General features: G+C 38.6%; 2 protein-coding genes across 2 annotated transcripts in view; one reads left to right on the forward strand and one right to left on the reverse strand.

The window, feature by feature from the left end:
* APBB1IP (amyloid beta precursor protein binding family B member 1 interacting protein) overlaps positions 1–10486 on the forward strand; it is a 102964-nt gene extending 92478 nt beyond the window's left edge. Inside the window, exons 13-14 of the mRNA XM_090268048.1 lie at positions 7279–7382; positions 9201–10486. Coding sequence (XP_090124174.1) covers positions 7279–7382; positions 9201–9704 — 608 coding nt within the window. The 3' untranslated portion in view covers positions 9705–10486. The remainder of the gene's footprint in view (positions 1–7278; positions 7383–9200) is intronic.
* Positions 10487–13333: 2847 nt separating this feature from the next.
* The window catches only part of LOC150019732 (uncharacterized), a 39901-nt gene continuing 29894 nt past the window's right edge, over positions 13334–23340 (reverse strand). Inside the window, exons 13-19 of the mRNA XM_090266627.1 lie at positions 23233–23277; positions 23043–23124; positions 22855–22947; positions 20036–20115; positions 19033–19076; positions 17345–17424; positions 13334–13625 (exon numbers count right to left, since the gene is read on the reverse strand). Of these exons, the coding sequence (XP_090122753.1) occupies positions 13503–13625; positions 17345–17424; positions 19033–19076; positions 20036–20115; positions 22855–22947; positions 23043–23124; positions 23233–23277 (547 nt within the window). The 3' untranslated portion in view covers positions 13334–13502. The remainder of the gene's footprint in view (positions 13626–17344; positions 17425–19032; positions 19077–20035; positions 20116–22854; positions 22948–23042; positions 23125–23232; positions 23278–23340) is intronic.

Below are 23340 nucleotides of genomic sequence, written 5' to 3' on the forward strand. Positions count from 1 at the left end.
TGCTGTTATGAGAGGCCACACACAGGTCCCATTTCTAGCTATAGGCATCCCTCCTAGACAAAGTTATATACACAAGGAATGCAAAAGTAGAGTTCTGCATTTTGATTAACTGGGCTAGTGTACCTAATTCCTCACTCAAGGCTCTCAGGTAGAATACACTAGAGCTTGTGGTTTAAACTCAAAGCCTAAAACGGACATCTCTCCTCCCTAGTCTCAAAGGCACTAAAACACCAACCATTTAAAGAAAAAGAGGAAGGAAAGAAGGGAGCAACAGAAGTGGATGGGATGAGGGAATAGAGGAGAACAGAGACGCTGCCCATGTTAACCTAGTAAATGCAGAGGGTGAGAATAGGAGGGGTAAAAGGAGAAAGACTTCTCTAGGTGGGCATAGGGATTGAGACATCCTTTCTCCTAAAGGGCTCTACATACAATAGACATTGTTTCTACCACAGATCTGTGGATATCAATGACAAATGACCCCTAATACTACCTGTCGATCTTACTATGTTTCTCTAGACTCTGACCTCTGGAGAATATTGGGAATGTCTGAAGACATTTCTGGTGCCACACCTTGGGGGATGCTAGCGTCATCTAATGAATAGAGGGCAGGGATGCTGCCTCACCTACAATGCACAAGACCACTCATACACAAAGAATTTTCCAGTCCCCAATGTCAATAATGTTGAAGAAACGTATTCCAGTCAATATACATAATCTTCTAGTTTCCCTAAATGTGTTACATGTTCTTCACTCTCCCCAGACTTCCAACCCCCAACTCCTTTTCTCTCGTCAGAGAAAATGGAACCATCAAAAGGGACTTCCTTTAACATCCCACCACTAAACTCAACAACTCACCTGCATCTGCACCCGTCCTGGCTGAGGCCATGATGTTACCTCCTAATAAGGGCAACTCTTCCATGCATGCTCTGGTCCCCAATTCTGACACCACCTGGTGTACTGTGGTACAGCTCTGACCCTGAGGGCTGAGGACACAGGCCCCAACAAGACTGCCCCTCCTTCAGATGCCAGCAACACTTCAGGAGCTCCCAGGCCATCCACACTTTTGACCTCTTGGCTACAAATTTGGGGGTTCTCATGACTCAGATTCAACAGTTTGCTGAAATGACTCACAGAATTCAGGAAAATGCTATCCTTATAACTACAGTTTTATTATGAAAGATATAAGTCAGGACCAGCCAAATCAAGAGATACATAGGATGAGGCTCAGGTGGGTCCTGGGTAGAGCTTCCATGTACCCTCTCTGAAGAATCAGGGTGCATCACCCTCCTTGCTTTTTTGGGGGGGTGGGGTGGGGGATTTCATTTCACAGGCATGATTAACTGGATCATTGGTCATATGATTGAATTCAATCCCCAGCCCTGCTCAACTCCCCAGAGGTTAGGTTCTTTCTGGTAAGCAGTCCCCATCCTGAGCCACATATTAGCATAAACTCAAATGTGATCCTAGGGGGCACATGAACAACAAAGATATTCAGATCACTAGGGAGATAACAAGGGTTTTAGAAGTTCTGTTCCAGGAACCCAGGACAATCATGCCTTTCTCTCCAACTTTCTCTGCTGCTCTACTGGATTCTTCTCACCAATATGGCTCCCTTCTTCAAACAAACAGATTTATAAACCTTCCTAGGATGCCACATCCCCCTCCCACTACTGCCCTGCCTGACAGCCAAACTGTTCTAAAGGGTGGACCACATTTACTGTCTTCTTTTTCTTTTTTAAGTATATTTTATTGATTATGTTGTTACAGGAGTTCCAATCTTTCTTCCCTTTGCTCCCCTCTGCCCAGTACCCACTTCCCTCCAGCAATCCCACCCCCGCTTAGTTCATGTCCATGGGTCGTTCATATAAGTTCTTTGGCTTCACCCTTTCCTATATGTACTATTCTTAACACCCCCCTATTTTGTACCAACCAATTATGCTTCTTAGTCCCTACACCATTTCCCCATTTCTCCCCCTCCCCCTTCCCAGCTGATAACCCTCCAAATGACCCCCATACCTATGAATCTGTTCCTAGTCTGGTTTGCTTAGTTGGATTTTGTTTTTATTTTTTAGATTCAGTTGTTGATAATTGTGAGTTTATTGTCATTTTAGTGTTCATAGTTTTGATCTTTTTCTTAAGTAAGTCCCTTTGACATTTCATATAATAATGGCTTGGTAATGATGGACTCCTTTAGCTTCACTTTTTCTGGGAAGCACTTCATCTGCCCTTCCATTCCAAATGATAGCTTTGCTGGATAGAGTACTCTTCGTTGTAGGTTGCTTTTCATCACATTGAATACTGCTTGCCAGTCCCTTCTTGCCTGCAAAGTGTCCTCTGAAAAATCAGCTGATAGTCCTATAGGCACCACCCTGTAGGCAACTCTCTGCCTCTCTCTTGCTGCCCCCAGGACTCTGTCTTTATCTTTCACCTTTGGCATCTCAGTCATGATGCATCCTGGTGTGGTCCCCTCTGGGTCAAGCTCGCCCTGGACCCTCCATGCTCCCCGAACCTGTATGTCCATCTCCTTCACAAAATTTGGGAAGTTTTCTCTTTTTTTTCAATTCTTGCTTCCTCATTCTGCACTGGTTGACTGTTTTTTTCTTCCTTATGTTCCAAATCATTGATTTGAACCCTGGTTTCCTTCCCTTCACCACTGGTTTTGTGTGTATTTTCCTTCGTTTCACTTAGCATAGCCTTCACTTCTTCTCTTATGCATTTGCCATAATCAAGCATATATGTCAAGCCTGTGAGCATCTTTATCACCAGTGTTTTGAATTCTTCATCTGTTAGGTTGTCTACCTCCTCATCTGTTAGGTTGGCTATCTCCTCGTCGCTTAGTTCCCCCACTGGAACCTTGATCTGTTCCCCACTTTGGGCCATACTTCTCTGTCTCCTCATTCTGATAGGCTCCTCTGTTTGTTTGCCTCCGTGTCCCATGTAAAGCTGTCACTCCTGTTACATTGTAAGGGGCGGAGCCTTAGGGATTCGTCAGTACAGGGCGACCTGTTTCACCACGTTGTAGCACTGTATGTGGTGGAGAGGTCTGAGAGGGAACAATGCCACTTGCCCAGCACTCGCTCCTTTTCCAAGCACCTCTCCCACTTCCACACCAGACTGGCACTCCTCTAGCTGCTGCCCTGGCCATCATTTCCAGAGTGGGTGGGTCTGCAGACATTTTAGGACTGTGGGGGCCCTTTAAACAAGCAAACTCTGATGAGAGACCCACAGTTTCTGCCTCCACCCCAACCCCCACTGGTCTGCACAGCCAGAAGCAATGAGCCTTGATTTTCTCCAGTGCTGGGACCGTGAGCTGCTAGGTCTGGTGAGGAGCTTGCAACGCTCCTCAGGTGTTCCTCCTGACTTTTTAAAATGTGTGACTGCGCTTTCTGCTGGCCCATCGCTGCTGTTGCTGCCATCCTACCGCGTCCTCTCTGTCCTGGTTCCACCCCTCCTACCTGTCTGGATGAGTATTTCTTCTTTATATCTTTGTTTGCTGGACTTCCATGCAGTTTGATTTTCTGGAACTTCTGGTTGTTTCCAACTTAGAGGTAGTTGTATTCCTTCTTAGTTGTGGAGGGAGACACAGCATGTCTGTCTACACCTCCATCTTGGCTGGAAGTCCATTTACTCTCTTCTACTTCACTCTTCTTCTTCCCATTCACTCTTCCACCCATTCCAGTCAGGGTTGGCCTTCATTATGCCATAGCAAATGCTCTTGCTAATCTCACCAATGGCCTCTATGTTGCTAAATCCAACTATTGCCAACCCCTCTTCTTATCTGATCTTTCAGCAACATCAACACAGTTGACCACTCCTCCTTGAAACAACCTCCTCTATTGGCTTTCAAGACATCACACACTCCAAGTCCCCCATTCCCCACTTCTCTAGCCACTCTTTTCTATCCTCCTCCACTAATGATTCTTCTTCTATCCCACTTTAAGTTACCCAAGGCCCATTCAATCCTAACCCTCTTCTCATTTTACACAGTCTCCCTAAGTGATTTAATTCACTCTCAGCACCATCTATGTGCTGACCATCTATAAATATACTATCAATCCAGCCTTCTCTGTTGATATCCAAACAGATGTCATCAGCGGTCTGTTCAATGACTTCACTTGGATGTATCACAGACAACTCAAACCCAGGGCCTGTAAAACAGACCTCATCACCTTACCCTCCAAATTTGCTGCCCCATTGTTGTTCTCTGCTTCTGTAAATAATATTTTCATTTGCCCAATTGCTCATGAAGTACAATGCAGTAAAAGCTCACTTGCCCTCAAACCCAATCACTCCTAATTCTTGTTGATTCTACCTTCTAAATACTGGTCAAAGCTGTCCTTGTCTTCTCATCTCTATTGCCATCAAATCCACACCACCATGATCTTTTACTTGGCCTCATGCACTGGTTGAGTTGAATTGGCCTCCAGCTAAGCCTGTGTTTGCAGGCTTCTCCCCCTCCATGTCACCTTCCCCTACAAAAGCCCTTTGGAAGCTTCCCACTGCTCGCAGATTAAGTCTCAAATCCTTAGCTGCATAATATGGGTTTGCCCATCTCTCTTGCCTCTTCCTCCACCCTTGTCTTCCTGTTCATACCACATGTACCATTTGCTTTTTCCCAGTTCTGCAAAGCCCACAGCACCTTCCTTTCTCAGAGACTTCACAGATGCTGTATACCTATATTCCTCAGGTCTCAAATGAATTGTGCTTTGTGATTATTAGTTTAGACTTTTATGGAAATCATGAGGTCAGGGACCATTATATCTTGTATATTGTGGTTTCCCAGCACCAAGTACAATGGCTGGCATATAGTAGATGCTCAGCTGGAATCCAAAGATGGTTGGGACAACAAATGACATGATACCTTAAAGGGTTTCTCTGAAGAGTAAGTAAAATTATGTCATTAATACTAAATGCACCATAAATTTTAATTCCATTCCTTCTAGATGATTGCTTAAAACTAATTTTTGAAGGATACCATTGTAGCACTCAGATGAGATTTCCATTGATTAAACAGGTGGATCTTGTACATTATGGAATATCCCTTAGTAGATGGTTAATTAATCCATGTTGGTGCTGCTGTAGAATCAGTGAACAACCATTAAGAGATTTTAAAAATAAACAATACTGGGAGCCATCCTGCTTATTAATAAAATGCTTCAGTGAGCATCTAACCAGAAAAAAATCCTCAATTTAAAGTTTCTTTTAGTTTATAACTTACAAGTTATTGCCATAAGCACTGGCCATGTAAGACTTTAAGTTCTACATTACTAACCAGTATGGAAAGAACTGAAGATGACTTTGGAAGGAAGTAAAGCCACTTTCAAATAGAAGGTGAAGTTCATTCTTTCCAGTAGATACACACATATATATACATAGTGACCATGGTCGCAACTTAGCAGCAAAGACCTGCTTGAAATGACAGCATCTTTTAAAGTTCAGTTCTTGCCAAATACTATTATCAAAGCCTCTCTCTTCACCTGAACTCATCGCACAAAGTCAGTAGGGCCCTCAGAAAATGTTTCAGGGACCTGTGTCCCTCCAAAGGGCCTGGTACAAATCAAACTATGTGTTCCTCCCACAAAAAACTGTGAAGGTGAACTTCAAGAATAGTGTTAAAAAAATGTTCCTTTGGGTCAGAGGAGTCACTAGCTAACTGCACTTACTTGAACCTCACCCTGTTTGGGACACTAGTCAGGGAACCCTCTTCTTCACCCCAACAACTGCCTCCGTGAGTCACTGGCCTGCAGAGTGGGGTTCCCTCAGTGGAGTGTAATCCCCTGGACCTTGGAACCACGCATGATAGCTCAGAACAAGAACTGAGGCTGTCTGAGGTGGTTGTGGACCCAGCACTAGCCATACCTGGGGAGAAAATGCTGTGAAATCACTTGATTGGGCTGGAGGCAATAAGCCCACTTTCTGTCTGATGCCTCCCCAGCTTTAGCTGGCTCCTTTTCTCTGGGAATCTGGAATCCCTTTCTGCCTACCTCCTCCCCTTCCTCTTTTCCTGCCCTCTCTTCTTTATGCAGCTGAACCAGGGTCCTGGAGAAACATGGCCACGTGGTGCAATGTCATTAGCTGGGAGGCAGCAACCACATGGGATCCAGGTGTTTCTGCTCTGACCACCTAACTGAAAAAACACAGAGGCATTGTTCTACATCCATTGATTCTTTTTTTTTTTTTTTTTTTTTTTAAATGTGTGTGAGACCATGCATCCCTGATGGCTACAGCACCATGGCCCGCAGGGCTAGGAAGGAAACAGTTTTATTTTCAGCAGGGGGAAAAGACAATGCAGCACCTCACAGCTACATTGCATCCATTGATTCTTGATAAATGACAATCTTCTTTCCTATTAGGCAAAAGCCATGGAGGCTTTTTTAATACTTATTAAATGACTTACTATTTTTAGTCAGAACTCTTTATAAGGCAATTTACAGAAATCCAACTCAGTGTAGTTTAAGCAACAAAAAGTGAGAGGGAGAAATTTATTAACACACAAAACTGGGGAGTCCAGGGGCAGGGTTCTTCCAGGCACAGCAGATCCACGGGTTGAGTGATGTCATCAAGATCCTGTTTCTTTCTTAGGCACTGTCCCCACGAGGTGGCAAGGATTGCCACTGACTCTCTAGGCTTATTTTTTCACACAGCAAAAATCTTATTTCAAAGATTACCATCTCTGAGGAAGTCCCAGGAAGAGCTCTGTTTCATGCCCATTCCTAAGCCACCTCGCTTCACCCAAGATGATGCCACCTTCTGATTTGCCAGGTTGAGTGCTGGGGTCAGCCCTTCACAAACCACGTGGGTTAAGAATGGGCAGTGGGGACTGCATTTCAGGGAGGGCTGCACATTTTGCTCAATTCCCTCTACATACTATTTTTCTGCCCAAAGTTCTTTTTGTTGATGATAATGTTCAAAAGTTGTTCCTATAGACAGCAGGGTATGAAAACAAATACATATTAACAATAGGAATTTTTTTAAAGGTTTTCAAAGTTTATTCTAAAATGACCAAAAAGTGTTTAAAAGCAGAACATTCTCTAACCCCTCAGTTAATCCAGACTTTGTAGCCTGTATAAAGCATTCACTTTCCTGAACCATTTGCTGAACCTCATGAAGTCCTGACATAAAAAACTCAGATTTTTCGGAAGGCCACCAATTAACCATACTATGCCCATAAATCCCTTTCTTTTGCCCTGGAGAGATAAACTGCTTTATATTTTCAGATGAACTTTCAAGAATGTTGAAATGTCCCCATTTCTTCTTGTCTCTCTTCCTCCCTCTCAGGACTTAAAACAGGCACCGTGCAGGCCAATGGGCAGATTCCCCAGGCCACACACTCTGTGAGTGCTGTTCTCCAAGAAGCCCAGGGACATGTGGACACAACAAAGGTAAGCCAGAGAGTAACTGGCATAATCCTGCTGCACTGGCATCTGTAAACACATACACTAAAGATTAGCAGCAGTACTTTAATCACTACTCTTTTAAAAAGAGAAAATAGCCTTGCTGGAAGTGGCTTAGTGGATTGAGTGCTGGCCTGTGAACTAAAGGGTTACAGGTTCAACTCCCAGTCAAGGCACATGCCTGGGTTGCAGGCCAGGTCCCCTCCCCAGGTGGGGATTTGCTAGAGGCAACCATACATTGATATCTCTCTCCCTCTCTTTCTCCCTCCCTTCCCCTCTCTTTAGAATCAATAAAAGAAAAAATTAATCTCTATAACAAGTTGTGTTTCTGACAATCTCATCGTGCAGTCTGCTGTCAGCTATGATTATTTTTCATGGTTTCTGTGATGCCAGCTGAAGACACACATTTAAAAATGCAGAAAGTGATGAAAAGGATCCCAGAATAGAAATCACTTAACTACGTGTGAACACCAATAACCCAGCAGATAAACTAAATAAAACAGAAACTCTATCATAAGTCACTTTCATAGGGGAAAAAAAAAAACTTTTAAATGGACTCTTTAGTGGAAAGAGGTTATTAGGCAAAGAAGAACAAAATGAAAGCCTCATAAGATGTAAATTGCAATGATAACTTTCACTAAAAGAGGGGAATTCAATTTGGCTGCTTAAAATTTCTGAGGAAGTTGCATTATATAAATATAATTTATTATTATCTATTCTATTTTACTGTTGGCAGAAGAATTACGCTTTTGTTAGGCTTTGGCAAAGTTTGGTGTTCTGGTTTCTACCAATAGCACATGCAACATGATTTTCCTCCTTGGAACCATTCACATTTATTTCATTTTATTTCATCATAATCTTGAGACATAGGTAATAATGATTATGATTAGCCAGCTGGCTTTCACACAGCTAAGAAAAGGTAAATCCTTAATACACCAGGTATGCACATTCTTGCGCCACCCGCCCACCACCTCCCCTGAAGCTGCTATGTCAGAGGGAGCCAAGCGTGTAATTGGCTTCAACCTAGAAGCCCACAGTCCTGGGAAAAGGCATCTTTGTTCTCCTACAAGCAGGGAAGCACTGAGGCTGGACAGACAGCCTTTGTGCTGAGGTTTGCACAAAGGTTACCTGTAGCCTGGAGAGAACTACCCCAGTTTTCTTTTTCCCTTCCGCCTTCTTGGTGCTAATCACAGTAGGACATTTGAGATTTGCGGAAGGTTTTCGGATGCTCCTTAACCACCTCTCTGCCAGTGAGGTGTGGTACAAGGGCAAAATAATTGTATCGACACCTGCTCCTGCCAACTGAGCTTCACAACCAGCTCAAGTTGAACCAAGAAAAATGTTCTAGATGCATAGGCCTGGCACCCTAGGGGCTTTTCTTGGGAACCGAGGCTTAAGTGGGAATTCCAGGAGAGCCAGTTTACTTCCACTTTGAATTCTTTAAGCAACATCTCAACTAGCTAAACTCTTATCCCACTAAAGCTCCTTTAAAGATAACAGCGATTCTGAGGAGATACTTACATAGTCTAAATATAATATACAACTGTTTGAATAGGGCAGTCTTCCATTTACAGGGGACAAGGTAAATGAGTGCTCTGGGCAATAATGTTAAAGGCCTTCTGGAGTCATTCTCCTATCCCAGAGTAAAGATGAGTTCATGAGCAACCTGGTAGTTTTAGGGACTGAGGGACTGAGGCTCCCCGCGGGGCAGACACTGCCTCCATCAGCGAGAATTCACGTGTCAATGGAAAGGTATCTCCACTGTGGCTGTGTGGCAAGACTAATGCTGTTGTTGCTTTGTTGAAGGACAAGAAGCCAGTACTTAGTAACCAGGACCCAGGACCACCCACGGCCCATCACCCTCCGAAGTCCAGCCTGCCACCGCCCCCTCCCGTGCGACGGTCCTCAGACACCGGTGGTAGCCCAGTGATACCCCCCAAGGCTAAGGGCACGGGCTTTCCGACCCTACCCGACGACTTTCTGCCACCGCCCCCGCCACCCCCACCTCTGGAGGAGGAAGAGCTGCCGCCGCCACCACCGGATTTTAACGAAGCACCTCCGGACTTCGTGCCTCCTCCTCCCCCTTCGTTTGCGGGGGATTCGGGGCCATTACCACCCCCTCCTCCGCTCCCACCTGCCCTCTTCCCCAAATCCGAGGGGCCACCCCCCGTTGTCACGAAAAGGCCTCCCATTCCCCCAAAGAGGCAAGAGAACCCAGGACCACCCAGCGCGGGGGGAGGAGGCGGGGAGCAGGATTTCATGTCCGATCTCATGAAAGCTTTGCAGAAGAAAAGAGGCAACATGTCCTAGGGGAACATACAGATATGTGTGTGTAATAGGTACAATCGTTTCTAACCTCAAGTGCATTTTTGCTACTTTATTTTCGTGACATCTTGGTCATTTTAGATAAAATATTGAAGTATGCAGACTAGAAATGTAAAATGTTTCACTGTTGCTCAAGTACATTCATAACCATGAACCTAACACAGAATTTATAGTATCTGCATAATGTACATCTCTCCTGTGATTTCCGCATCAGTGAAATGTCTCTCACCTTCCAAGTTAACCAAAATGAAGTTTTATGTTCATTTATTTTATGGTGTTCAGAAGCATCAAATTAATAAAAGTTAAACAATTTTTTCCTGAAGATGGTACTTCTAGAAATTTCTGTATAAATCTAGTGTAATGTCAACACTTTTTGTAATATACTTGATCTTTTGAAAAGAGATTTCAAAATCCTGTACCTTCTAAAGTCATATTGATCTTCCACACCTTCACCTCCATAACTGTCAGAATTTTCAGAAAAATCAAGAAGAAAATTCTCTAAAAGAGAACCTCATTGGCCTGGAGTGAGTAAAGGATCATTCCTTGTCAAATCATTTGTAGCTAAAATTTGACAAAGGAGACAAGGTGACGCATCACTTGGATCAAGAGTACTCAGAGAATAGGACCTGGGCACTGGGGAAGGGAAAGGGGGAGATGTGGTGGTCATGGGCTTCAGTAAGGACCCCGAAATAGTCACTTCAAACCTGTTCCTAACTTAGAGAAGAAATCAAGCCTGAAGGCATACTTAATTAAAACATCAAAAATTTTTTGTTTGAATTAATCTATTTTTTTCTAATTCCTTTTTTTACTGTTTTTCTTATACAGTTGTCCCGTTTTTCTCCCGTTGCTCTTCCCTATCCCGCCCACCACCCCTCTCTGTCATAGTCAGTCTCCTCCCTGTTGTCCATGTCCATGGGTCATTTATACTAGTTCCTTGACTAGACCCTTCCCCTTCTTTCTCCCCTTCTCCCCATCCCCCTTCCCCTCCAGTCACTGTCAGTCTGTCCCTTGTTTCCATGCCTCTGGTTCTATTTTGTTTGCTTTGTTCATTAGGTTCCTGTATTAGGTGAGATCACATGGTATTTGTCTTTCACCACCTGGCTTATTTCACTTAACATAGCACTCTCGAGTTCCATCCATGCTGTCGCAAACGGTAGGCGTTCTTTCTCTCTGCTTCATAGTATTCCATTGTGTAAATGAAGCAGTTTTTTGATCCACTCATTCATTGATGGGCACTTAAGACTGTTTCCAGCACTTGGCTATTGTAAATTGTGCTGCTATGAACATAGGGGTGCATAGGTTTTTTTGAATTAGTGTTTCAGGATTCTTCGGGTATAATCCCAGCAGTAAAATTGCTGGATGAAAAGCAAGTTTCATTCTTAGTTTTTTGAGGAAATTCCATACTATTTTCCATAGTGGCTGCACCAGTATGCATTCCTACCAGCAATGCACTAGAGTTCCCTTTTCTCCACATCCTCACAGGCACTTGTTGTTCCTTGATTTATTAAAGATGGCCATTCTGACAGGTGTGAGGTGTTATCTCATTGTGGTTTTAATTTGCATCCTTTCATATGCCAATGGTCCCTCTGTATGTCCTCCTTGGAGAACTGTCTCATCAGGTCCATTGCTTATTTTTTAATTGGATTGTCTGTCTTCCTGGTGCTGAGTCATATAAGTTCTTTTTTGGAGATCAAACCCTTGTCCAAGGTATCATTGGCAAATGTTTTTCCGTAGAGTTGGTTCCCTTTTCATTTTGCTGATGTTTTCTTTTGCTGAGCAGAAACTTTTTAGTTTTATGCAGTCCCATTTATTTATTCTCTCCTTTATTTCCCTTGCCCTAGGAGATGTATGGGCAAAAATACTGCTGTGTGGGCTATCTGACATTTTACTGCCTATGTTTTCCTCTAGGACTTCTGTGGTGTTGTGACTTATATTTAAGTCTTTTATCCATCTTGAGTTTATTCTGGTGTATGGTGTAAGCTGGTGGTCTAGTTTCATTTTTTTGCATGTCCCTGTCCAGTTCTCCCAAAATCATTTGTTAAAGAGGCCATTTTTACTCCATTTTATGTTCCTGCCCCCTTTGTCAAATATTAATTAACCATAGAGACCTGGGTTTATTTCTGGGCTCTCTATTCTGTTCCATTGATCTATATGTCTGTTCTTATGCCAGTACCAGATTGTTTTGATTACAGTGGCCTTGTAATATATTTTGATATGTTATTGTGATTTTTCCTACTTTCTTGTTCTTTCTCAAGATTTCTGAGGCTATTCAGGGTCGTTTTTGGTTCCATATAAATTTTTGAAATATTTGTTCTAGATCTGTGAAATATATCATTGGTATTTTAATAGGGATTGCATTGAATTATTAAATTGCTTTGGGTAGTATGGACATTTTAATGATGTTATTTCTTCCCATCCATGAACACGGTATATGCTTCCATTTACTTGTATCTTCCTTAATTTCTTTCTTCAGTGTTCTGTGGTTTTCTGAGTACAGGTCTTTTACCTCCTTGGTTAAGTTTATTCCTAAGTACTTTATTTTTCCTGTTGCGATACTAAATGGGATTTTTTTTTCTAGTTTCTATCTCTGATATTTCATTGTTGGTGTACAGAAATATCTTTGATTTCTGAATATTGACTTCGTTTCCTGCTATTTTGCTAAATTCATTTATTAGGCTGAGTGGTTTTTTGATGGAGTCTATAGGGTTTTCTATGTACACTATCATGTCATCTACAAATAATGACAGTTTTACTTCCTCCATTCCAATTGGGATGTCTTTTATTTTTCTTGTCTGATTGCTGTGGCTATATAACTTCCAAAACTATGCTGAACAGAAGTGGAGAGAGTGGACACCCCTGTCTTGTTCCTGATCTTAGGGGGAAAGCTTTTAGCTTTTGCCCATTGAGTATGATGTTGGTTGTAGGTTCCTTGTATATGACCTTTACTATGTTGAGGTATGCTCCCTCTATTTCCACTTTGCTGAGCAATTTTATCATAAATGGGTGCTATACTTTATTAATGCTTTTTCAGCATTTATTGATATGACCATATAATTTTTGTCTTTCATTTTGTTTACATGGAGTATTACGTTTATTGATTTGCAAATATTATACCATCCCTGGGATAGATCCCACTTGATCGTGATGTATGATCTTTTTAATGTGTTGCCGGGTCCAGTTTGCCAATATTTTGTTGAGGATTTTAGCATCTATGTTCATCAGTGATATTAGACTGTAGTTTTCTTTCTTTGTTGTGTCTTGACCTGGTTTTGGAATTAAGATAATACTGACCTCACAGGAATAGTTTGGGAATCTTCCCACTTCTTAGATTTTTTTGGAATAGTTTGAGAAGAATAGGCGTTAGCTCTTCCCTAAATGTTTTGTAAAATTCACCTATAAGTCATCCAGTTCAGGGCTTTTGTGTGCTGGGAGTTTTTTGGTTACTGCTTCATTTTAACTAGTTGTTATCAGTCTATTCAGGCTTTCTGCTGCTTCTTGCTTCAGTTTTGGAAGAAAAATTTTTTTTTAGTTATTTAGGATAACTCACGATTTACAAAAAATACTTTATTATTCCATTGACGTTATTAATTAGAACAAAAATGACCACAAAGATGTTTCACAGAATAGGTTCAGTTTATTTGGTTAAGAAATATTTTTATACATAATCATTATTATGAAATTCAGATTGTCATCAAAATGTAGATGATCATTAAGAATTTATCAAATTGATTATTCTATGTTGAGTTCAATGATAGGAGTATTCTTTAATTTATTTTTTCTGAATTAAGATGAGCAGCTAACTCTGAGATCTCTAGCCCAAGAAGGAGCAGGTGAGGAGTAGCCTGCTCTCTCAGCTTTAGGATGCTTCTGGAAAGGATGCCGGAGAACTTGCTGGAGAAGATGGACCTGGTAAACAATTTAATTATGTAAATACATATTTTCTTCCTCAGGGTCCTTATTAATTTTATAAATTTCTAAAAAACAACCTAAGTTTTAAATTTGTTTGAAAATGTTTGAACATTTTACATTTTAATACTTCAACTATAGTTGTTACTTAAAATTTCTACTGTTCCACAGAAAATTCCTCAAGTACTAGTTTTATGCTAAAACAGGAGAGTGAATATTTATAGTGTCTTGAAAACTACATATATATCCTGATAATATTAAAATTCACAGCAGTAAGAGGATTATAATTTTCTAAAACATTTACAAAACTAAAACAATGTGAATAATTTGCAATCTTTATAAAGCAAGGGCATGGATTCCAGCTTATCCTCCACCCTCATTTGTAATTTTGCCCCATGGTAATACATTGAAGCATCAAAGAAAACACCTCTTAAACAATAATTCTAGGATCAAAATGTATATTTCCATCCAATTATAAAATAATTAAATGATAGGGACGTAAAGTGCAGCATGGTGACTATAACTATAGTTAATAATACCGCATATTTGAAAGTTGCTAAGAGTAAATCTTAAAAGTCTTCATCCCAAGGGGAAAAAAAAGAGTTTTGTAACCATGTATGGTGATAGATATTATCTAGATGTACTGTGGTGATCATTTCACAATATGGACAAATATTGAATCATTATGTTGTACAACTGAACCTAATATAGTGTTATATGTCAACTATATCTCAATCTAAAATATTTTTCCAATGGTTTTATTACTTCCTTGGATATTACTAAGGAAATGCCTAGTTCCGATTGAAAAGGTAGATGATTACCTATAAGAAAGTAAAACCAAGAGATCAAACAGTCTATTACTATATTACTAATATTTTAAATAGGAAGACTGCATTGTTATCAATCTTAGAGCCCCTCTTCACTTCTCCCCAAGTACTTTCTATATACATCCTTTTATTAGTCAGTTTTAGACCCATTAGTTTAAAAGTTCCCAGAATCAATTTTTATACTTATCTAAAGTGTCTCACAGAGAATAGATTCTCCAGAAACATTTGAAGCAAGAAGGTAAACACAAGCTGTGTATGTAAAGGGTTTCACATAAATGGTTTAACAAAATCTTTTCCCTTTTCTGGATGAGAAGGTAACCTTTTGTCAACGTTCCAGGTCTATTGCCTGGTAACCTGATGAGGTGGTATGTCAACATTGCTTCTGACTGAAAATTAGCTTCTAGACTCAGAAAACTGTAAATATCTGATAGTATGCTTGGGCTTTCTTTACTGTGGTGACTATTAAGGCAGGTCTCTAGTGGGGACATTGGAAACTACACCTATGGCCTTGTTCCAAGAGATACTGGTTTCTGTGGAACGTAAAGCTTTTTTATTTTTTAATTTTTGTTGAATCTAGTGGGGTGACATTGGTTCATAAAATTATATTGGTTTCAAATGTACAATTCTATAATACATCACCTGTGTCTTGTATTGTGAGTCCATCACTCCAAGTCAGGTCTCCTTCCATCGCTGCTTATCCCCCTCTACCATTTTCTACCTCTCCCTACCCCCCACCCTGTCCATCTGGTAATCATCATGCTGTTGTCTGTGTCTATGAGGTTTTTTATTTTATTTTTTTGCTTAATCCTTTCATCTTTTTCACCCAACCCCTCCAGCCCCACCCCTATGAAAGCTGTCAGTCTGTTCTCTGTATCTATGAGTCTATTTCTATTTTGTTTGTTTATTTTGTTCATTAGATTCCACATATAAGTGAAATCATATAGTACTTGTCTTTCTCTGACTGGCTTGTTTCACTCAGCATAATAATCTCCAGGTCCATCCATGCTGTTGCAAAAAGGAAGATTTTCTTTTTTTACAGCCAAGTAGTACTCCATTGTGTAAATGTACCACAGCCTTTTTATCCTTTGTCTACTGATGGGCACTTAGGCTACTTCTCAATCTTGGCTATTGTCAATAAATCAACACACAACAAGTGTTGGCAGGATGTGGAGAAAAGGGAATCCTCATTCACTGTTTGTGGGAATGCAGACTGGTGCAGCTACTGTCCTCAAAAAAGTAAAAATAGAACTGCCTTTTGACCTAGTGACTCCACTTCTGGGAGTATATGCAAAGAAACGCCAAACACTAATTCAAAAGAATATATGCACCCCTATGTTCACTACATCATTGTTTACAATAGCCAAGATTTGGAACATTCAGCTTTTAAATCAGGGCTGTCCTGCACCTTCCCAGTGTGGTTCTTGTCTCCCCATACCTGTGCTTCTTGCTGCTGTGAACTTCTGCCAGAACTCCCACCAATGAGGAACCTGACCTTGCCCTTCTCGTAAGCCAGGGTTCTGTCCTGTACCTTTCTGAGTCAACTGGGGCCAAAAGCAGCCTGTGATAGTCTTGTGGGTCTGAATTTTACTGGAACTTAGAAACACACCTGCCAACCCACAGTGGGAACTGCTTCGTTATTCAAATACAATTTTGAGGAAGGGAAGAAAAGAGGGAAGAAACAAAAGGGAGGGGGATAAAAGGAGAAACAAGCCAACAAAACAGTTTATTAAACAATGTTTAGTTTCCTCAGTTTGGACTGCTTTACCTAAAGATACTGAGTTATCTCCCTTCTTTTTGTTTTCCCTTAATACCATAAAAAAATTATATTTAAGAATATTTTATTTTCTAAAATGAAAACCTAGAGTTGTCAGGCTAATTAAACTACTGAAATTAAAAAATTACTGCAAGTTCCAAATGAGAAATAGGCAAGTTCCTCTCTCATGCCAACTCTGATGCGGTAAGTAGTGATGCCCCATACGTAACGACAGTGATTCTGAGGCTGTGACCAGTTTTTGAGAGTGAAAGGGCCATGATCATCAACACTGCCTACTCTGGTGCAGGACAAAAGAGTGACAGCCTAAGTACTAGGGCTATTCCACTCCTAAAGACATATATTATACGCAATGCATTTTTAAACAATTGACTATGAAATATCTGAGGCATAGAAGAAGGAATGCAGAATTATATAATGAACTCTTGCATAGCCTCCATTCAGATTCAGAAACAAAACACTTCCAGTATAGTTGGAGCCAAGAATCCTTCCCTGACTCAAATTTCCTTCTTACTGCAAAGTCACCACTGTTAGAAGTTGATGTTTGTCATCTTTAATTATTTGTTTCTTTTACTATATATGTGCATATTTCTAAGTAACATATAAAATGATTTTATATGTTTTTCATAATTAAGTGGTAATACATTGTTTTCCTTAATGTTATCATGCTGATGCATTTAGACCTAGTTCATTCCTCTTCACTGCTGTCAAGATTAATTTAAGTGGGCCAGTGTACTATTGCCATGAGTACCTACTGAAGGGATGCACCCTCAAATCAGGCTTCACTGGATTTCAGAGATTTGTTCCAAAATTCCCAAACATAAACAACACACAGCAGAACAAGATCCTCAAATATTCAAATAATGATCTATATGATATAAACAAATATTTAAAATTTTAAATACATTAAAAAATAAATTAGAAAATGTGAGAAAGTGATTTACTTACACACACACACACACACACACACACACACAAGTGAGACAGACCAGGCAATGAAAATCCTAAAGCTGGTGCTGGCAATGGTCTAGTTTTGTGTGTCTGCAAACAAAATCAGTGTGTTTAAAATATGACATATTTAAAATTAATGAAAATTAATGCAGAAAAGTCAACCACCTTACCTCTGAAAAATCATTCCTTTCTGCTTTTTGCACTGCAGATTCTGCCATCCAGTTCTTTAGTACATATCTAGGATTAACAGCTTAAAGAAGAGGGAAAAGCACATATTGGAACCATAATTATGAGGTCAACACAGGCTGTGTGGTTACAGCTAAAATTAGAAAATCTTCAAGAACTTTGCTAGAATGTTCAAATGAGAAAAAAAATGATCAGCACCAGTCAATTTTGATTGTTTATAAACAATATGCAGCATTTATTACCTTATGGTGCAGAAAAAACTGAGCATTATGAGCAATGTTGTTTTTCTTTTCAGTGTTTCATCATTAGTTTGTCTTTCTCACTACATTCAATTCGCTAAGCATTTTATAAAGCATGGAGAAAGTAGTGAATTCATCTCAAGTAGGCCCTCTATTCTAAGTGGGGAGGAGAAAAGTTGCTGCTTTTAACATCTTCAATCACAGAATTAAGGTCTGACTCAGGAGGACTGCTTAATGCTGATGCTCCAAGAGCACACAGGAAAAGTTACTTGGAGACAAAACTCTTTATACATTTTTTTTTTTTGTAACAATGGCACATTTAGAAAAATTCCATAAATAATGTCTTTATTTGAGATGAGACTTCCAAAATATCAACTGGGTAGCATAAGAGAAATTCTAGAAGTCTCCAGAAATCACCATTTTGTGATTCTCAACAGTTAGTTCTGAGTTACTTGAACGGAAGGAACAAATAAATTGCATTTCAAGTTGATTTTAAAGACCTGATAAAATATGAGAAATCATCTAAAAATATGTGTCCTGTGATTCAGGTATTCTAATTCTCTAAAAATATAGTCTATGTAAACAAATTTAAACTTAAAAATATTATTCATATTATGAAGGAAAACCCGAAACAACTTAAATACAAAATATAGGGAAATGTTTAAGTAAAACATTATATATCCTTCATAAAAGTACTATTATGAAGCCATTGAAAATGTTACATTTTAAAGAATGAAATAGCAAGTAAAACTGCTTAATTTATTTTTAGTGAAATAAGATCTACAATTATACCCCTGTATGATTACTACTACATTTCCTTCTAATCAATACATACAGAAAAAGAGACTAGAAGTAAATGCATCAAAAAGTAAAATTAGAAAAGCTCACGTGACACTTCGTCTCAAGTAAAATTTATTCATCTGGAATTCTAGTTTAAAAAAAACAACAACAAAAACTCATGCCCTGGCCGAGTAGCTCAGTTGGTTAGAGCATTATCCCAATATGCCAAGGTTGCAGGTTCGATCCCTGGTCAGGGTACATACAAGGAGCAACCAATGAATGCATAAATAAGGGGAACAACAAATCAATGTTTTTCTCTCTGTTTTTCTCTGTCTCTCCCTTCCTCTCTCTAAAAATCAATAAATGTTTTATATAGAAACAAAATGTTTAAATACAGTAGTCCCTCTCTATATCGTGGTTCACTTATCGCGGCTTCACTGTATCACAGGATTTTTTAAAATATTATATTTTAATTATTTATCACAGATATTTCGTTATGTCACAGGATTTTGCGGTACTGTATACGTATCTTGTTAAAGTTACGTAGGTTTAAGAGTGTAAAAAAAATGTAAGGTTCCTACTTCGCGGGGGGGTCTAGAACGCAATACCTGTGATAAGTGAGGGAATACTGTAAAATAAAATTGATTACTTACTTGTCATTCTTTTTCTTCTTTCAGAATCTGAATCATTCATGTTACTAAAAATGAATAAAACAAAAGACAAAGTCATCTACTGTCTCCCAAAATTATATCATTTTTTCAAAAGGGTAGGAATTATTTTACAAGACAAATATTGAGAAAAAACATTTTAAAATCACAATGAATCAGTGTCTGAAAGGAATATAAAAAATGCTGAGTTGATTAAATAATATGTAAAATACTACCTTGTTTAGTTATTTTAGATAAAACCAAACCTTCTTTTACTTTTACAAATTAAAAAATATTTTTGTCTAAAAATAGTGTAGGGCCCTGGCCAGATAGCTCAGTTGGGTAGAGCATTGTCCCAATACATCAAAGTTGGGGGTACAACTCCCAGTCAGAACTGACCAAAGCATAAATAAGTAGAAAAACAAATCAATCTCTCTCTCAATAAATAAAAATGAAAAAATATATATATATATATAAAGTCTAAGTTGACATAATTTTCCTTATCTTAAATATAGTTTTCTGAAAATATTTTGAATTTTTCTTGATTACTTAGTCATCTTTATAAACAGCCCTCCATGGCCATTAAACCATGAAGGCATGTTTGTTCCTATGTCCTGTGGTTTTCTTGTCTCTCCTTTCAGCTGCTTCTACCTACAACTCCTTTACTCCATCATGTTTGCTGCTTCTCATTCATTTTAGGTTATGAAACAAAGTAACTTCTTACAATTGTATAACATGTGCCAATAAGTAAACATTGGAGGAAAGCCTGAAGAGCTATTCTCCAGCTTCAGGGCTGAGAAACCTGGGGAACTGTGCTATTGGAGAGTTGAGGTAAATGGATGAGCTCCCTCTCCACGGGTGAGGGGTTACTAAGATACCTCAACCAGTGCAAAGAACCTGGGAGTACAAGAAAATGGTAACAAATGGAAAGGAAGGAAGGGATCTGATGAATTGACTATGCTGAAGTAATACATCACATGCGTTTTTGGAAATCATTAAATTAACTCACCTCTTCAGTCTCAAAAGGTACTGGGACACCCAGGCAGGGAAGAGTTCATGCTTTGAAATCATCTTCAGTGCCCAGAATTGCTAAATGAAAATACAGCAATAGAGTGATTATTCTATTAATATTTTTTGTTTCTTTTAATTCCACATTCCTTTCGATTACATTCTTTAATAATTTATATCCAGTTTTTTTAAAGTATACTATTTCAACAAGAAGCAATACTAAAAAGAAATAATATTTTCCTTCTCTTTATATAACATTCAACTCTACAGTCTAATTCATGGACACCGATGTAATGGCATGATTTAAGAGAAATTAAAAAAATACAAAGTTCTTATCAATAGAGATTACACACACATGAATACTTGTATATCCCAAAGTCTTCCTTTAAATAGGGAGCTCCCTTAATATAATTTACTTTTAAAAAGTTAATTTGCAACTCACTTATATTTTGTCATCTATCGATTCATTAAGTAAATATTTATGCAATGTCAACTATTCCTAGGAACTTTATTAGGTGAGAAGGATATAAAAATTAGTAAGACATGGTCCCTGCACTTAAGGAAAGCACATAAACAAAAATTCAATGTCATTTTATAAATATACATATTTATAAAATATATATTATAGAAATATCAAAGGATAAGAGAACACAAAAGAATAAGCAATTAGTTCTACCTAAAAGTCAGGGCATTTAAAGGTTTCATATTCAAGACTGGATTTAACTACTGAAATGATTAAAAGTGTAATGACCTCTTCTCAATTAAACATTCCCGACCCTTTGTAATTTTATTGATATCTGTCAAAAACTTGAACAACTCACTTAAACATTACCTTGTCTCAGTTTTCTATACATTAAATGATAATTAGTTGATAGATGAATCATTAATAATTTTTCAATTACATCAAAGATTCTTATTGGTTAACACTTTTCTGTATTTCCTACTGAACAGGTAGACTTCTTTATTCAAATCACTACTAGAAATGTAATTTAAGGCTATCCATGCAAATGAGAAAAGAATTTTTCTTATAATTAGTATGATCCATAGCACCTTTACAATAACACTTATGCTTCTTTTTCAAAGAACATTAGTTTAATTCTCATTTCCTACACTGACAGCTATTTTTGTGTGAAAGTAATTGTAGATAAGAGCTAAGAGCTGAAGCCTCTTGGTAGTATAGTTTCAATCATCACACCCCTTCCTTCAAACCCCATGTAGAGATCACTGAAAAAAACAGAAATCTGAAATCTCTACTGCTAGCTAACAATTACTGAGCATCTATGAGGTAGGTATTACTATTAACTCTGCCTTACAAATGAAACAAATGAGGGTTAGAGAAACCGAGTAGATCACAAGGCCTGTCAAAGGGGAACCCAGATCTGACGCACCCAATTTGCCTCCAGGACCTCTCACTCCAGTCACTACAGCACACCTCCCCCTGTATGTACACAGTAACAATGACGGAAAAATCCAAGGCCAAATTCCACAGGACTCTTTTAACTCCCAGCCTTATGAATTAACCCAGGTTGCCTTCCATTTGGTGGCTGACCAGATCAAGGGACTGAGGGAGGAAGTGGTCCATCCTTTTCATACAAGAAGGATGTAGCAGAGCTCAGGAACTAGGAGTATGGACTCTAGGGAAAGAAGTCTGTTTTTGAATCCAGCCAGACTTTCACTAGCTGTGTGACCTGCAGCTAGTTAAGTAACCTCTCTGTGCTTTAGGGTCTTTATCAGTAAAATGGAACTCACAATGGTATCTCTGCATATGTAATGCCACAGATTATACATATAAAATGCTTAGAATAGTGCCTAGAACATAATAAGCACTCAATAAATGTTAGCTATAATTGTTATATTAATTATAAATTTTCATTATTTTGTAAAGCATTTACTACAATTCCTGTCCCAGAATAAGCTATCGATAATGTGGGCTCTCAATACTTGTTGAATAAGTGCATAAATGCGTTTGAATTTTTTTTTAATTGTGAAAAGATAACACAGAGAATGTCATGAAGTAATCTTCACTGAAAAAAAATAAGGTGAGGTTTTAATCTCAACAATGATAAAAACAATAACTGCAATATACAAGACTGAGACTTTCAAAATAGATCTATGTTTCTAAAATCTCTAAATAGAAATACTCTGGCAATACCCATATTAAGTCCATAAATAATATATTTAATGAATTATAATTGAAATTAAAATGCAAGACATAGCCTTAAAAGTGAATTAAGTGCAGTCATTTTGGAAATAGTTTGTTGTTTTCTTAAAAAATTAAACATAAATTTACTAAACCATCCAGCAATTCCACTCCTAGAATGTACACGAGAGAAATGAAACACATGTTTACACAAAACTTGTACACAAATGTTCACAGCCAGTATTTATTCACAACAGCCAAAAAGTAGAAATGACCCAAATGTCCATCAGCCGCTAAAGGGTCAGCAAAATGTGGTGCAGCCGTACAATGGAGTACCGCTCAGAAATCAAGAGGAAAGAACTCTGTACTGATATGGATTACAACATGAATGAACCTCAAAACATGCTAAGTGAAGAGGAAATGTCTAGAAAGTGAAAACCTTGAGAGACAGAAGGTAAATCAGTAGTTGCTTGGGGCTGGGAGTAAAAGAGAGATTGACCTAAAGCAAGACGGAACTGTTCCAATGAATTGTGATAACTGCACAAATCTGTAAATTATAAAAAATCACTAAATTGTATATTTAAGGTGAGTGAAGCTTTATTGTATATAAATTATACCTCAATAAACGTGTTAAAAAGAAAATGGAATTCAGAAAAAAGAGAAATGTCACAAATTAATACCTGAGGAATGTTGAGCTCCTGTAATTGGCTTTGAGTAATCTCACTGAGCTGCTGAAATGTCATTGTAAAATCAGCTTCTGTCTTTTCCATGAGCTAATGAAAATAAGTATATTTATCAATCTCAGTTTTTTGAGATGATGATTAGTAATTCAAATGTTAATCAGAAAAAGATAAAATTATAAACTCACATGTAAGAGCAATGCAATTAGATCATCATCACCGTTCATTTCTCCAAGTAATCCCAATTTGGCTTTGAACAATTCTCTAAATCTAAAAGAAGAAATGTCCATTTAATTTGTTATTAAAATTCTAACTATTTTAAGAATTGTCCTCAAACCAACCAGGGTGCTTTAACATTGGTATCCAAAAAGAACAAACCTTGTGTAATAAAGAACAGGATACCCCTCAAGAATCTGAGCAGTGCTATGGGAAGAAAAAAGGAAGAACAATTAAACCTTGATTTATAATTAGCATCCTTGAATTACA

This window comes from Furipterus horrens, unplaced genomic scaffold (assembly GCF_987537825.1).
Source record: "Furipterus horrens unplaced genomic scaffold, mFurHor1.1.pri manual_scaffold_2, whole genome shotgun sequence".
NCBI classification, from domain to species: domain Eukaryota; kingdom Metazoa; phylum Chordata; class Mammalia; order Chiroptera; family Furipteridae; genus Furipterus; species Furipterus horrens.